The sequence below is a fragment of the Crocuta crocuta genome, unplaced genomic scaffold, assembly GCF_008692635.1.
Source record: "Crocuta crocuta isolate KB4526 unplaced genomic scaffold, BGI_CrCroc_1.0 scaffold279, whole genome shotgun sequence".
Classification (NCBI taxonomy): Eukaryota; Metazoa; Chordata; class Mammalia; order Carnivora; family Hyaenidae; genus Crocuta; species Crocuta crocuta.
The window spans coordinates 4,797,739-4,814,901 of NW_027551570.1; the positions used below are offsets into that span (position 1 = coordinate 4,797,739).

The 17,163-nt window shown below is 41.2% G+C and overlaps 1 protein-coding gene across 1 annotated transcript in view; it reads right to left on the reverse strand.

Moving 5' to 3' along the window:
- Nucleotides 1–17,163, reverse strand: part of PLCL2 (phospholipase C like 2) — a 185,154-nt gene that overhangs the window by 25,947 nt on the left and 142,044 nt on the right. Inside the window, exon 4 of the mRNA XM_077750889.1 lies at nt 14,554–14,629. Within this exon, the coding sequence (XP_077607015.1) occupies nt 14,554–14,629 (76 nt within the window). The remainder of the gene's footprint in view (nt 1–14,553; nt 14,630–17,163) is intronic.

Below are 17,163 nucleotides of genomic sequence, written 5' to 3' on the forward strand. Positions count from 1 at the left end.
GCCCTGTGAACAAAGAATAGGGCCATGTGTCCACGGTGGGGACTGCATAAATCATTTAATCCTTCAATTTATAGCTATAATATTAAATTTTAAAAATTGGTATGGCCACACAAAACACATGATTTGTTTTTTACGTAAAAAACTACATTTTGGAAAGTTGCCACTTCTTCCTATGTCATCTCTTAAAAATCTAAACAGCTAAGATTTTATTTTAAATATATATGAAGCCATTGGCTTCACATAATTTTCCAATTATTATTTCAAAATATTTTACAACCTAAATATTTTAAAGACTTTCTTTTTGGAGGGGCTTAAAGCTTAATGACCAAAGATAAAATATAAAGCTGACAGATGAAGTATCATGTTTTGTAAAAATGAGTAAGTGATGGTAAATTTTCCAGGATGATACATTCACATTAACTGAGCACATAAGTATAACTGAGAAGAATGGGATATTGTGGAGCTTCTACTGAGTTTCCTGCTTCCCACCACAGTTAAACTTACATGAAAACCAAATAGCCATAAAAATAAAATTTTAAAAAATATGATATATGCAATAAATACAAAGATATGATGAAAGAGGCTTTTGCTCAGAAAGGAAAGGAGACTTGGTCAAAAACATGGCATCATATCCTCTTTGCTCTAAATGAACGCCATTTCTTCTTGCCAAACAGAAAGCAGATGACCTTTCAAACATTCTGGTTAGGATTTTGTCTACTGATCTAAATGATAGGAATCTAAAATACACCATGTAGCACAAGGCTAAGTATTTTTAGAAATGAATATAGTAAAAAAAAATACTCCTAAGAGAGACATATTGATCTTAAACTTATACACTTAAAGACTAGTTTTTCAACTGAAAATTTATTTTGCTGCCCTAAAATGCTCTTTTATCACAAACATATCCAGGGCAAAAATATATTTTTATGTGTTGAAAATAGAAACCAGCCACAAGCGAAGGGTAAAATCTGTCCAACAGTGACAAAAGAAATATATATTCATATTTTATTTCAAATTTCCCAAATTAGGTGTAGTGAGATATTTCCTGGAAGATGGAATTCTACATAACACAGGTCTATTTGGGACCTCACTCAAAGGATGACTTATCAACAGTATCAAAAATACCTTAACATAACACGGTCTGCACATGTCTTGTGGCACAACATCAGAGTATCTTGAAAACAAAATATGGTTATCGGATTATTTTTCCAACTAATTTACATACAGCACCTGTTAAAAATCACAGCCTTTGTAAACTAGATGCTCTGTCCTCGAATCCCAGGGGTCTGAAGTTTGTGTATGCTCCTGACGTGAGGGCGGAGTTTGCACCATAATCCCCATGGGGACACAGAAAAATGCCTAATTATTTTTCATATAGTTCCAGTTGGTAGTCTCTTTTTCTTGGCCTTCTTTCCAATCTTGGCATTAACGAAAGCTAAATTATTTTAAGATGGATTTTTGAGCTGTTAAATCCCGTTCCACATGAGGTGGAAGAGATAAACCAGGTCTCTTAAATATATCCATGAAACCCAGATGGATGGCAAGATCTCGGAATGCCAAACCCACAGCAGTACAATTTGTGAATGGATTGCATGAGGGAGGTTTTCCTTCCTCTGCCATCCCGCTCCATCTGGGTAAATCGAGGTGAGAGGAAGTTGCATAACTTTCAGTCCTTTGTGGAAGGCAAGCGCCATGTCACCATCCTAAATGCACGGCCACGTGCTGCACTTGGGGTGGGGCCACAGGAGCACAGGATGTGTTTAGCAGGACCTTCCCCATTCATTTCGCTGAGGTATAAAAAGGCCTCTTCATCCCCATTAAACTCAAAGACTAGTGTTTTTTGTGTGTGTGTTTGTTTGTTTTTGTTTTTAATACGTAGGGCATCTTTGTCTGGATTGCCACTAGAAAGTTGGATCCTTCCCACTACCACAGCTTGGCGCGATCACCATAACACATCAGGCTGCGTCACTTTACCCTGTCCCTGTCTCCCTTGCTTTTTATATCTCTTCTTAGCTAAATTTTTGAGTAGGTAATATAGTCATATGGCTCAGCAATTTAAAAAGCATAAACTCATGTACAGAGAATTATCTTTTCTCTCCCCCTCCCCCAGTCTCCCTGCCCCCCTCCCATCAGGCAAGTGCTATCATCCCCCTCAGGTGTCCTCCAGACAGTGTCGCACTCACAAGCACACAGAGCCCTACTCTTCTACCCCACTTTTTAAAACAAATATTAGCAAATAGCAGTTTGCCTTCCCTTTGAAAACAATATACATTATATATGTATTTAGCCTATATGTATATATAAGATCTTCCTTATATGTGTGTATATATGTTGTGTGTGTGTGTGTGTATGTGCACATGCACACGAAGGTATATATACAGGCTTATATTTTTTTTATACTTTCTTATGGTAGCATAATGTTCCATTTTATGGATCTATCAGAATGTATTTAACAAGGGCCCTCCTACTGAATATTTAGGGTATAACACTTAGCTTGTTCTCAGTATTGCAAAGAAAGTTCTTTACATATTGTCCTTCCCCATGTAGGTGATCATATCTGCAGAATAAACCCTAAAAAAATAGAATTGCTGGTTCAAAGCGTACATAACTTGTAAATCTGAAATTTATGCCATATGGTCCTCCCTAGGTATGGAGTGTGCCCCCAACATTGTGACAGGTATCAGTTTCCCCTATGTCCTTCCCAATCCATCATGACTCATGTGTGATGTAACTTTGTGGTCTTGGATATAAACATTTGGATCTGGTGCATAAAAAGTGGCATCTCCTTGAAATACCTCATGTACTCAACTTCCAGAAGATCACAGCTCTCTCCTCCTACTGGCTGGCTGCATCCTAACTTCCTGTGCCTGGTCCTCCTCATCTCCTCCCTGACATCTAAATGTTGGAGGGCCAGGGCTCTGTCTTATCCACCCAGTCACTTCTTAGATGATGTCAGTCTCCAGGTATAAAAGACCACCTTTGTTCTTATGGATTCTGAACTCACTACCTCCAATCTGGACCTCTCACCTGAACTTTCCAACTAGGCATATCAAACTTCACATGACTAAACCAAGTCCCTGACCTTCCCTCTCGAGCCTCTCCTCGCCAGGCCCCTCTACCTCAGTGAAGAGCAATGTCCCCTTTCCAGCCCCAAATCCTGCAGTCATACTGATTTCCCCCTCTTCCCTCCTAAGCACATCCAATCTACCACAAATCCTGACATATCCAGAATATAGCCTATTATCCAGAATGTAACCATTTCACATCACCTCCATCCCAACCATCACCTGTCAAACTGCAACCACAGAGTGGGCTGGACTGTTGCAAAAGCCTCCTGAGTGGTCTTCCAGCCACTGCTCTAGCCACCTTGCCCTATGCTCAAGTGATCCACTTCAGCCATGCCCCTGCTAAGACCAGGGAAAGACCTGTCATCTCACTGAGAACAAAGCCAGCCCCTGTATCAGGCCTACTGTTAACTGCGTTCATTGTTAACACTGGCTCCTAAGCAACCCCCACCCTACCCCTCCGTGGCCTGCTAATTCCTGCTTTAACACATCAAATGCTCTCATATCAAGGCCTCTGCCTCTGTAGCCCCTCTTCCTGGGATCACCCCTTTTCCAGATGTTTGGAAGGCTTACCCTCCACCTCCAATCATGGTTCCATCACAAGTCTCTGGGGTCTTCTGGGAATACTTTATTTACAAGAGCCACCTTCCACACACTCTGGACATTCTGTGCCTCATTGTTTCCAAAACACTCACTGCTGCCTGACACCTAAATGTTTTAATGATTTGCCTTTTGTTTATTTTCTGTCTTCTGCAACTAGATTTCAGTGTCATGAAGGCAGGGACTTAGCCCCTTTGGAACAGGTTTGCATCTTTAATGAATGAGGTCGAATATCTTTCATTTTGTTTTAGACTTTTGAATTCTCTTATTGTAAACTGTGTCCGTATTCTTTGAGAAGAATATAGGGTTGTTGGCCATTTTCTTACTGATTTTGGGGGTCCCTTACATATTAGGGAGGTGAGCCCTTTCTGACACATACTGACAACATTGTTTCTCATAGTTCTTGTTGCAACTTTGCTGCTGATAGTTTCTGCCCTATAAAATTCTTTTCATGCAGTCTAGTCCATCAAGTGTTGTTGTTGTTGTTGTTGTTGTCGTCGTCGTCCAATGTTACATTAAAGCTTCTGGGTTTGTGTTGTTTCCTGTCTGCACCTCCAGCCTCATCTGCTGTCCCTGTCTTTGTCATGGCCACAGCTGCCGTGGGCCTTTCTGCATCACCCTGCATGTGCTCCCTGCCCGGAATTCCTGTCCCCACCTGTCTTGTTCCCAGACACACTGCTTGTGGACTCCACTCCTGCTCTGCATGAAGTGTGCTGTGCATCGGCTCTCTCTTGACACGCCTGTGTCCCCACGCTCTACCTGGAGTCCCCCTGGGGGAAGGGAAGCAGAGTCCCAGCTTCTGTCACGCTTGGAGTAAGGACCTCATAAATGTCTGGTGAATAAAAGAATTAGCAGAAAAATGAAGCATTCAACATTCAATTCAATTCAGCATATGTTTGCTAAGTGCCAGGCACCATTGTTGGCATTCGGGCTACGTGATAAATAAGTTGCTGCCCTCAAGGAGTTTATATTTGGGTTGCAAGAAAACATAATGATTAAACTATATGGTATCAGGAATGCTTTTATGATTGGAGGTTAAAGTAAAACTACCAGTTCTGAATTATAGATTCATAATCATCTCTCAGGATTTTCAGTATTTCCTCCCAACCCTTTTTCCTGTAGAGAACTAGTCCAAGCAAGTAACACTTCCATTGGGATGACCCCAATTCTATCTGTAAGCCTGACTCCATCCCAAGTTTCATTGCAGTTGCTTCAACAACTTACTAGCTATTTCCATTTTTTTGTTGTTTTTTTTTGTTTGTTTTTTATTTTTTTTTTACAAATAGTTTATTGTCAAATTAGTTTCCACATAACACTCAGTGCTCATCCCCATAAGTGTCCTCCTCTATTTCCATTTGACCATCTACTATGGTCTCAATGTCTGCCTCCCCCTCCAAATTTATACTTTTCAATTCTAATGCCCAGTGTGATGGTTATTAGGAAATGGAGCTTTGGGGAGGTACTTCGGTCATGAGGCTAGAGCCTTCATGAATGCAATTAGTATCTTTATAAAATGGTCCCCAGAGAGTTCCCTAGACCCTCCCACCACATTGAGGACACAGCAAGAAGGTACTATCGATGAACCAGGAAGTGGGCCCTCACTCACCACCCTATGAAATCTGCTGGCACCATAATCTTACCCTTTCCAGCCTCTAGACCTGGGAGAAACAAATATCTGTTGTTTATACACTGTCCAGTCTGTGGTATCTGTTATAGCAGCATGCACGGACTAAGACACCATCCCACTGTGATTATGCTCACCAAACCTGAAACAGACCTTCACAATCAACTCTTTCCTATGCTGACACATCAGAAGGAGCATCTGAATATGGATGGCAAAGGGCAGAGAAGAATCAATCCCAGAGTCACCAAGCCTGTGCTAAACTATGTAGTGTCCCACCATCTAGAGCACTTTCCTAAAGTGTTCAAGACACTGACAGAACTTGATACAAGGGCTTTATAACCATGTATGTTCTGGAAATGCTGAGTTAAACTGTAGGTATTTAGCATGGTGGAGGTGTACTGAGAATCTCCAAAGGGGAGCAAGTTTTGCTATGGAACTTTGATAATGAGACCTTTTGCCCAGGGAGGATGACCACTGTTCCTTGAATTAAACTTTGAGAAATGCTGGCCTAGAAAGTCAACCCCAAATATTTTATTCTTGAATTAAAATGCTTCCATTATTTGAAGCAACCTGCATTTCCAATCCTAATTTCTGCTGCTGCTTCTTGAAGCAAATATCTTACTTCAGCCAGGACAATATATGCCATGTGTAGTACATCTTGATAAAGAGGCCTTCTCCACTTTGGCCCACCTAAAAAGCTCTGCTCTCCCTACATCGATCCTGCATTCCCTAGGCCCCTCGGTACAAGCCCATCTCCTTTCCATACCAATGAAACCTTCTGGGCTTACTCCTTTCTTCAAACTTCTTTTGTACATATTATTTACACCACATGCTTGGCTGTGGCTTATAACTTTCAATGATAGAGACCTTTCATTGTTTTTTTTTTTTGCACCTTCAATAAGTAATTAGTACATCTTGCCATTGAAGATGTTCTAAAATGCGTAACTGTGCTTTCCCTCTCATATGTTAACATGTATAATGACATATTTTTGACAGGGTGCTGACTGACCTATAATGAAAGAATATAAGTTAATTAAAGTTGCTTTAAATTCCTTATTCTTATAAGATTTACTTCTAGATATTGTTTGCATATTTCTTAGAATTCATTTGTTCACTTTTATCTACTACAATCCCTTATTTATATTATATTATAGACTTGTAGACTGTAACATCTGAGAGCTGGAAAAGCCTTAGAGATTATCTTGGCTGTTTGAGGCCCAAGGATATCTTTTAGGGGTGTGTGTGTATGTGTGTGTGTACATATATATATTACACAGATGTATATAAACTTCCGGCATTTGAGAAAGATGAGTTATCTGTGGACTTTTCCTGAATTGTGGTTCTTCTCAACCTCAAGAAATGGGGATAATAGAATAATAATAAAAACACTTGCATGGGAGTGCAGAGGTGAAGTGGCCTGACCCCTCTCCAGCAGAGCATCTGCTGAGAGGACCCTGACAGTTCCTATTTAAGTGAAAATTGATGCTTTCAGAGAGTGTGAGTGCCCAGAGGAAGGAGGGAGGAAGAGGTGACAAGAAAGCACAGCTTTGGGATTTGCTCACAGGACACGTATCCCAGGAAAGTTAAGCACCCTCCAAATTTCCTCCCCTTCATTTCCCCAATGAAAGTATGTTAGAGAGAAAGACAATTTGGCTGCCAATCAATCTCGTGAACAAGGGTGCCTTTCCATCTAGAGTAGGTCTTGTCCCTTTGAGGGCCAAAGAGGCTCATAGTTGAGCATGAAGCCCAAAGGGGGCCAGCTGTGCTCCACCCTCTAAAGACAGGTTCTGAAAACCTGAATGTGCTCATCCAATTGCAAATTCCTGAGCTCCATCCCCAAAGATTCAATATTGGGTGTGATGCAAAGGAATGACATTTTATTTTTATTCATTCATTCATTCATTCATTCATTCATTTAATGTTTATTTTTGAGAGACAGAGAGTGTGAGCAGGGGAGGCGCAGAGAGAGAGGGAGACACAGGATCTGAAGCAGCCTCCAGGCTCTGAGCTGTCAGCACAGAGCCCGATGTGGGGCTTGAACTCACAAACCGTGAGATCATGACCTGAGCCGAAGTCGGAGCTTAACCGACTGAGCCGCCCAGGTGCTCCAGGAATGGCATTTTAAACAAGCATCCCCAGGAGAATCCAACCACATTTAGGAGAAACACTGTTAGTGCACTATAGTGGTTGATGTGGGAATCCTAAAACGGGACGGGGTGATGGGTGCAGGATCTGGAAGGGGTGCAGTGATGCAGTGGGTTCTAGATACCAGTCACTTGTTTTGAGTTTTTTGCCCTGTTAGCCTAGTTGTCGCCTTTGTGATCATTCTCTCCTCTCCCTGATTAGCAACAAAGGTACATTTTGGGGGAACAAAAGGGCAGGTGGGGCACACTGGCCTGCTACGGAAGACCATGCGAGTTCTTGGCTTTCCATGGCTTCACTAACTGTGAGTTAACTGACGTGCCTGGGGAAGGAACTGGAAATTCAACACCCGTTCTTTAAGAAGAGCACAGATGCTGAGGGTCCCGAAGGACTTTTGGGGTCTGACTCTAGGCAGGCCTGTGTTTCACCATCAGAGAGGTCACCCTTCACCTTCAAAGTCAGGCATTAACCTTCCCCCTTGAAACTCATGCTGATGGGCTACAATTTAAGTATCTTCATGCCACCGGATGGGATTACTTGTTTAAACTTATAATCTTTTTAAGTAACTGTAACCAGGCCATTCCAAAATTGCTAACTAGACAACTGGTCTTCGGTCATGGCGTTTTAGAACCTATGAGGCCAGGAGGAAATCATATGATCCAATGTCACTCAGAAGGAGAAAAATGTGGCAGAGAGGGGTAGTGACTGACCTAATATCACACAGCAAGATATTGAACAGAGGGCACAAGAACACAGTCTCTGGATCCCCAAGAAACAACCTCTTACTTCTGTCAGACACAGTTGAGAACATCCTAACATAAATACACTTGTGGGGATGAGCACTGAGTGTTATGTGGAAACTAATTTGACAATAAACTATTAAAAAAAAAAACAACAAAAAAAAAAAATAAATGAAAACAGAAGTTATAGGCTCCCAGAGTTCCTTCTGCAAACTTTCTCACACAGAAGTGCTTTCAGAATAAACCTTACAGATGCTTTTATGTTTACTGTATTGGGCAAGACACCGATGTGAGCAAAGCAAGTGATAGATGGTGACAGCTTCCTTATCTGGTAACCCCAGCCCCCAAGAACACACTGCGATCCGAGGAGTTTGCAAAATAAAAAAGGTCTCTGTGCCATCAGATCCAGGAAGCCGAGGTGTAGCCTGACACTTTGCCTGTTCTCTCCATGTGGGAGTGTGTCAGGCTCTCACCCTCTTCTAGGGAGACACATCAATCAAGCTTGGCCACAGGGGAGATGCCAACTGCTCAGCAGACTAGCAGCAGCAAGTCAGAAAGGAAAGAAAGAGTAGTATGCTAATAGGCAGTCGGAGACACAGTACAAATTAGTGGTAGGAAGTGAGAGTTGCATGGGAGTAGATGGAATAAACCATTAACACTGGAAAGAGATCTGAGGAGGCAAAGCAGGTGCGGGGTCTGCGGGGTCCTCCGGGACGTACAAGCTCCCCTGGGGAACTGCCATTAAACCACAAGATAGTAACAGATGCCCCTCAAGATGACCTTCAGTCATCAAAGTTCAAATTATGTTCTGCAGACGGAATCCAAGGAAGTGGGGATACACAGAATCTATTATAGAAAGTCCTCCATTAAGAGGATTAAAACGAAGGGTAATGAAAGCTTTCATTTATTTGGAAAGTTACCGTATATCCCACTTTACCCAGTAATGAAGCGACCCTGTGATGCATGCAAAGCCCTTAGAGCTTTTAGAAAAGGAGCTTCTATTTAAATAGGTCTGGGGTGGGCTGGGGTTTCTCTCCTTTAGAGCCTGATCTTACCCCGTCCTTCAGAAACAGGGCAGAACCAAGTCTCCCTCACAGGAGAGGAAGCAGGCTGCAGCCTACCCAGGCACACAGGCGCCACCTAGGCCCTGGGCCTGCCCGGGGTGCTGGAGGTGCCGGCTGGGGTCCTTGGCAGAAACCTCACCCCACCACTCAACACTGCCCGAGCCTTCCCGAGTGTAGCAGACACGGCCTCAGTTGGGGAGTCCTGTGGCAGCTTCGTGTCCTTGATGCCTTCCTTTCTTTTTTTTAATAATTTAAATTTAATTTATTAGTTACTTAATCTTTATCAGAATTAGGTACATAGTTTAAAAAGCAAATTAGTTGTCATCAATTTCCCCCTTTTAGGAGCAGTTATATTCAACCCTGATACCTGAGGTTTTGTTTCCTTTTTAGTGATTATGTCCATTATTTCTAAGTAACATGCTTATATTGTTNTTTCCACTCTCAGGATACATGTAGTTGCCCAGCCATCTGGGGTCTGATTGCTCCTTAATCCAGCTTTCGGACAGTTCTCTCTTTTATCGCTACCTTTACCCCAACTTCCCAAGGCTCCCGGTGCCACCGGTTCTGAGCGGGTGGGGGGTGGCCCGCAGTGTAAATCAGATTGCTTGTCAGGCGCCCCACTGCTAGGATCAGAGTCAGCTTTCCTGCACCACCTAAGTCAATTATCACTTGTTCAGGTGTTTTTCTGTTTCCAAAATTTTGTTCGGCCTATTTTCTTCGTCCTTATGGGTTTATGCCTTTAGAGAAAAAAAAAAAACCAAAAACCAAAAATTTCTTACTGTTATTTTAATGAGGCTCAGAAGAAAGTGGAGATTAAATGCATGTGTTAATATATCATCTTTACCAAGAAGTATCTCATTGATTTCTTTTTCCTTTCCAAAGAGCAAATTATTTTCCACTTAAATACACCAGATGAAAACATCCAACTCACTAAAGCAAAGCGGTTTGGGTATCCTTCTATAACATCTTCCTATCTTTTACGTAGCAGATCATTGCAGTGACTAAAAGATGAAATTAAAGCTCAAAGACAGGCTGCCATTTTGGGCCAGTGACAGAGAGAAAGAGATAGATACTATTAGTGAAACAGATTTTTCCCCAGAAATCATCTGGCTACCCTTTTATCACCTTTTATAAACTTTTTGAAGAAGAACTTTTATGAAGCTTCCCCTCTGCAGATTCTCATTCAGAAGCTCCCTACATGTGTTCCTCACCAATCTCCTACTTTGCTACTTCTTGGAAGAACAAGCATGGGTTAGATTTGGGAGTGAGGGTGTGTGTGAAGTGTGTTCGCCTGTTCTCACGGATTGACACACACTCATGCTTGTACAGCCACGCCATTTATTACTTACCCATCTGTCACTCATGCTTGGCCCAGACCCACTTGCCCCACACCATTCTTGCACCGTCCGACATTTCATCGGTCCCTCCAATGGCACTAGTCAATGCTTGACTCTGACAGGGCGCTCCCACCCTCTTGCCCATCCGTAGACCCCTCTTCTACTTCCTCTCTCCTGAAGCCGGTGCCCTTCTATGGCACTGTGACCACATCAGAACAGTCATCTCCTCAGAATTTCTCTAAATATCACAGCTTTCTGGAGTGTCTGGGAAGAAGGGGCGTCCATCCCCCTTTCTAAAGGTCAAGAGTTTCTCGATTGTACTGGATTCCTGCCCCTCTCACTTCTTCTCTCCTAACTCCCTGTCTCATCTTTTAATACCTTCCTCTTTACCTCTTCAGTGGATCTTTCCTATTTCTGGGGGCATGGCTTTCTTATAAAGATTTCCCTTTAACCCTCCGACCCTGCTGGGCTGCCATACCCACCTCTTAAAAGAGTAGGCTCTGGGGGTGGCTGGGTGGCTCAGTCGGTTAAGTGTCTGACTTCAGCTCATGTCATGACCTCATGGTTCATGGGTTCCGTGTCGGGCTCTGTGCTGACAGCTCAGAGCCTGGGGCCTGTCTTTGGATTCTGTGTCTCCTTCTCTCTCTGACCCTCCCCGTTTACACGGTTTCTCTCTCTCTCTCTCAAAAATAAAAAAAAATAAAACAAAAAATTAAAAAAAAAAAAAGAGTAGGCTCTGCAGGCTTTCCCAACTGCCCATCACCTGGTCATCCCCACTGTCCTTCCCAGGCTCTCTTTGGGTCACCTGCCTGCCGGGCCTGCAGGCTCCTAGCCCACCCTGGCTGGGAGTCTTGTCTTCTCAGCAATCTTCTCCTGCTTCCCTCACTCCCTCTTCCCAAGAACACCACCAGCAAAACACATTTCTAGATCCCCCAAAAAACCAATCCCATAGCCAGGAGTCTGATCGTGCCCAAACTGGGCACACTTTTGAACATGTGGCTGGAGGTGGCAGTGTGACTCCTTACTTTCACTTAGCTGTTTAAATGAAGGCTTGTTTAGTAAGAATAGAAGTTTGTGTTTAGAAGTTTGAAATGCTTCTAAAATAATCCTCTCTTACATCACTTTGGTACCTGTATCTTCATTCTGTCATTGCCAGAATAGCAATTACTTATCAGAAGTAAAAATCTCATGCAAATGTTTTTGAGCCCAATACAAATTAGCAATTCTTCATATGACTAATGACTATATGCCCTTCCGATAACTGTAAACATGAGAAACAAAAGATCAAGGACTCTAAAATAAGCACTTGGGATAACAGAAGGGCTGTGTAGGCGTTCAGCAGTAACTGTGAAACCAAAAGATAATCGTTATGTGCTTCTCAAGATCTTCAAACTCAGAGCAGCACGAACCATTACACAGTGGTTATTCTTTTTTGCCTTCCAAGCAAAATTCTTAATAGACAAGACACTTCAGTTCTTTAAATACAAGCAAATATACCCCTCACTGAAATTAAACAGAACAGAAAACTGCATTATGCTAGGGATTAACACATTTCATAAACCGATAAAGTTGCAAAAAAATTGACAATAACTCAAATTGTCAATAAATAGGTCTTTTTTTCTGATAAATGTAGTTTCATATTATAACAATCCACAATTCTTACAGCAACACATACATGCACTTAGGAGAATCAAAACCTTAATACAAGTCAAATCACATTTAGTCAGTTAGTATTTGAGTGACTGCTCTGTGCAAAATGTTAAAACAGGTGCCATGGGTAAAATACAGAGTAACTCAATATGCAAACCCGTGCATTCACAGGTTACTAGCTTGTTTGGAAAAGGGAATACATTGGTAAAATACACAGCAACTGAAACTGTCAGCTAAACCAAACACATTTTGAAGGCTGACTAGAATGGTTAGGTAACATAACTCCTGCAATCATCAAAGGTCTCCTGAAAGACTGCTGAGACAAAAAGAAGAAATGTGCAGATTGGCAGAGAGGAGGGAGAGAGGCCTTACCAGAGTGGTGGCTTGTGAAAATCTGACTAAGGAGAAACACACTGAGTGTGGGCAAGGAAAGCCCAAAGGCCTGACTGGAAGCATACCGTCACTTCCAGCCCTTCTAACTGCCCCCAAAATCTTCCCAGTTGGGTTCTGCCCATAGCTCTGCACACAGCTATTGTGATCATCACCTTAGAGCTCAATTTCTCTCCTTTTCTGTTCCAAAACAAATCACTCCCCACTGCCCCCAAAACCAAGCTCAGACTCCTGAGTAACACAGAAGAAGTACTCAATACATTTGAGTATGTGTGATTACTTTCATATCTCCCACTTGACTGGAAGGTTCTAGAAGGCAAAAACCAATCTTATTTTTTAATATCTTGATATGTGATAGCTCTTACAAGTACCTTTGGCATATTGTAAGTCCAAAACATATTTACTAAGTGAACAGATGATTTAATGAATGAATTTTATATAATAATGGCAAAAGGGGCTAGCCAGTTGGTAGACAACCTTGCATAGTTAAGTTCGAGGTTTAGATCTGACTCAACAGACTCTAGTCAGCTACTGGATGACTTTATGTAAAACAATGACAGGATAAAAATGGTGTTTGACGTTATCTCGTTTTAGTTGTGGTTGCAGGGAATATTAGCCCAGAAAGGACTCGGAGTAGAGAGATCACTTTGCTAACAATATTTTCCTAAGAAGATGAGTAAAACAAGATGAGAATTTTCATCTGTTGGTTAGTCACTAATGTGAATATTCCTTCAATAAACAACAAAAAAGAAAATTGTTTCATATATGTCTTTGATCTCTTTTTAACAAGTTTATTTCTGAGATAAGAATCTTTTTTCAGTCCAGGTGATACTTATGGTCTCCTGATTTTAAAGAATACCAACCAGGGGCATCTGGCTGGCTCAGTCAAAAGAGCACAGGACTCTTGATTTTAGGGTTATGAGTTGAAGCCCCATGCTAGGTGTATAGATTACAAAGAATAAACAAATAAACTTAAAAAATATATTAAAAAAAGAAAAACAACCAGAAGCTCTAGAAGTTAAAGACAGATATTCTTATTTATGCATTATAAATATCCTCCACATTAACATCTTCTAAAACGACGCTCTCACAAAACTTGAAAATGGAAAGAATTCCATTTTGTCTATTCTTATTACAATGCAGAACACTTGCGTTTTGGGTTTTATCTTAGCTAAAATTAATTAGATAGTAGCATTTTAAAATCCAGTATAACATTTTGATGTTAAACTGATGAATTCATCAGCATTTGAAAATGCCAGTACATTAAAAATGTGTCAAGAGGCTGTAACTAGTGCCCACCCTCCTTTCTAAGTACACATTACCTCTCTGCTCAAGCCTCACTCACCTTTCCCACCGTGTGTGGGAAGCTCATGGGGGACTAGCACCGGGGAGAGTGAGGAGGAGGTCAGTACAATGGTCTCCATCTTGGCTGCTTACTAGAAACACCTGAAAGCTTTCAACAGCTATGAATTTTTCAACCACATCCCAGACTGATGTCAATATATTTTCTTTTTATATTTACTTATTATTTTTTAATGTATTTATTTTGAGAGAGACAGTGACAGCATGGGTGGGGAAGGGGCAGACAGAGAAAGGGAGAGAGAGAATCCCAAGCAGGCTCTGCACTGTCAGTGTGGAGTCTCAGGCAGGGCTCAAACTCACAAACCATGAGATCATGATCTGAGGTGAAATCAAGAGCTGGATGCCTACTCAACTGAGCCACCCGGTGCTCCTAGATGTCAATATATTTTAAAAGCTTCCCCCAGGTCAATTTGTTATCCAGGCTTGAGAAGTAGTGAATTAGTATTTTCTTTAGCCATGGAAAAATAACTTTTATATCTGATTTCCTGGCTATAGTGTCAAAAGATAAAATAGTTTAAGGAGCTAAACATATGGTGCTACTAGTTTTATTTTAAAGAGAAGAAACAAACTTCCACTTACCTGCTTTCTGACAATATACAATCTTTTCATACACAGCATCTGCATTTTCAATAACGGCCTTGAGGGACTGGATCATCTGCAAAGGGAACAGCCAGATACGGGATCACACACCTGACAAAGGCATGCTGGTCTACGAAGGTGCCTGAGGCTCTCCTCTGTAAACAGGCTGAGGGGCTGTGGCCACGTGCTCTTTTCCCTGCATTCCCACTACTCGGTTAAAATGTGCATGGAAGAGATGAAAAATCATGCATCCCGTGTAATGGGTTAAGTAGATCGTGAGTATCATGTTTCAGACACTGTTAGGCTTGTACAGCATTGAATTTGAACCTTTGAGGCAACACTGAAGGGAGTTTGTGTCAATGTGAAAAGCTACAAATCAATATGTATACACATCTGATCTGTGTTTTAAATTATATTTTCAGCCATTCATTTTAACAAAACCTTCAACTTCATCTTACAGAAAGCTCTACCACCTACACACCCTACCCATTTAAGCTAAACGTCTTCATCTGAAAATTAGTTTAAAGCTTACCATGATGATCAAAAACAGCATTGATTTAATGCATCACTAATAATAGCACTCAAACTAGGATTTTAAATGTTTCTATCAATGATTTTAATGGATCATATTTTGGAAAAAAAAAAAAAGATCCAATTTTGAGTTCTTATTCCAAATTACATGTACTTGTTTTGACAGCCAATCTTGAATTAAAAAAAATAAAAAGGTTCAGGGTATAGTTGATCAATTATTTTACTTACCAAAATGTCAGGAAAAGATCTGTTTGAAGTAATCATTTTGCCTCAAGAATCACCACGAAAGTGATTTCATCCGGGATGGCCAGATTCAGTTCTCATAGCTCAAATGTGAACAATTATGGCACTTGCCTTAAGCACAGATTTCAACTTTTTCTCTATTTTCTCAACATTTTCTCTATTTAAATGTCTGAATATTTTGCATTATTATATTACTCATCTATTTCACATGATCATTTTATTTTAAATAACAAACACCAATCCACCATTCTCTATTCCTTTAAATTCTGCCTTGTTTTTCTTTATAGTATTTATCACTAACTGCTACAATAATTATTTAATAGAAACCAAATATATGTAGGTTGGATTATTTGTATAATTCAAAGAAAGAACAGCATATTTTGATTAGTTACATGTATTTATTTTTTTTAACGTTTATTTCTGAGAGACAGAGAGAGACAGAGTACAAGTGGGGGAGGGGCAGAGGGAGACACAGAATCCAAAGCAGGCTCTCAGCTCTGAGCTGTCAGCACAGAACCCGAGGAGGGGCTTGAACCCAGAAACCACAAGATCATGACCTGAGCCAAAGCTGGATGCTTAACCGACTGAGCAACCCAGGAGCCAAGTCACACTTATTTAAGCCAAAGCATAATCAACATGCCTTTCAAGAAGTGTAACCAGATTCTTAAAATGAGTCAAATAGCATTTATCAACTTGTCCACTGTTCTAAGAAAATTATAGTCAACACCAAAAGGTTTAAGGCCAACGCGGGTGTTCATTGATGCCTTCATGCATTATCCATGGCCCAGAGCAGGAACTGGGGGCTCAGGGACCTACAGGATATGGCCCCTATTTTCAAGAAGCCCACAGCCTACTGGAAGAGCTTGCACTTTAGAATTCATGATTTTCACATTCACTCTTCAAAGTCTGAGTCATGCCTGTAAATTAAAATAGCCTATTTTACAGCTTGACATATTGAACAGGCGATGATAAAAATGAATAGTTAAGAACTCGATTACACTGATATAAAGTCATTTGTACCATGACATCACTCGCATACTGAAAAGGTTCATACCGTCATCAGTAACCTTTTTCAGCTTTGATGTCAAGCCAAATGGGAGATATGAAGATGCAAGGACTTCTTCAAGCAAGGATGTGGCTGTCACAGCTCAGTGTCAAAGAACTGGCCAACTGTGCCTCGATTGCTCAAATAGGAAAAAGGAGAAAAATGAAATGAACCTGGTCATCAAGCAGACAGGCAGCACAGGGGCAATAACAGAGGGAAGGCAGAACAAAACAGCAGTAATAAGCACAGGCTCATGCATACAGGTGGTCAAAACCCATTTTTACTGGGGGGGGGGCAGGGGGGAGAAAGAGCACAGATCTATATCAGATCTATATGGGCTTGAATCCTGGTTCTGCTGTTTATTAGCTTTGTCATCCTCATACTAAATATCACTGAGCCACAATTTCCTGCCTATAAAATGAATTTAATAAAAGATACTACCTTTATAATGTTGTAAGGATCAAATGGAAGGATGCGTGTGACCACACAATGAAGACACTTGCAAACAGATGAGACAATGGATTCCCCATTTATCCAGACGGCATGGTAGAGTGCTTTCTGGTAAGCCCAAGAATGAGTATGCTTTCCCTTCATATGTTCACTGGCAATGATTCAAACACTTATTACTAATTTTGGTTTTATTTGAAAAGCCTGGTGTGATGAAGCTGAGAAACAACAAAGCTTAAGGAAAGCATATCCAGCTCAAAGGTCTGGAGAGAGAAGCTCGCCCACCTCCTGTGTTCTATAATCCTTTATTCTTGGGACGATAATTTACTGAGGCCCTCTGAGTG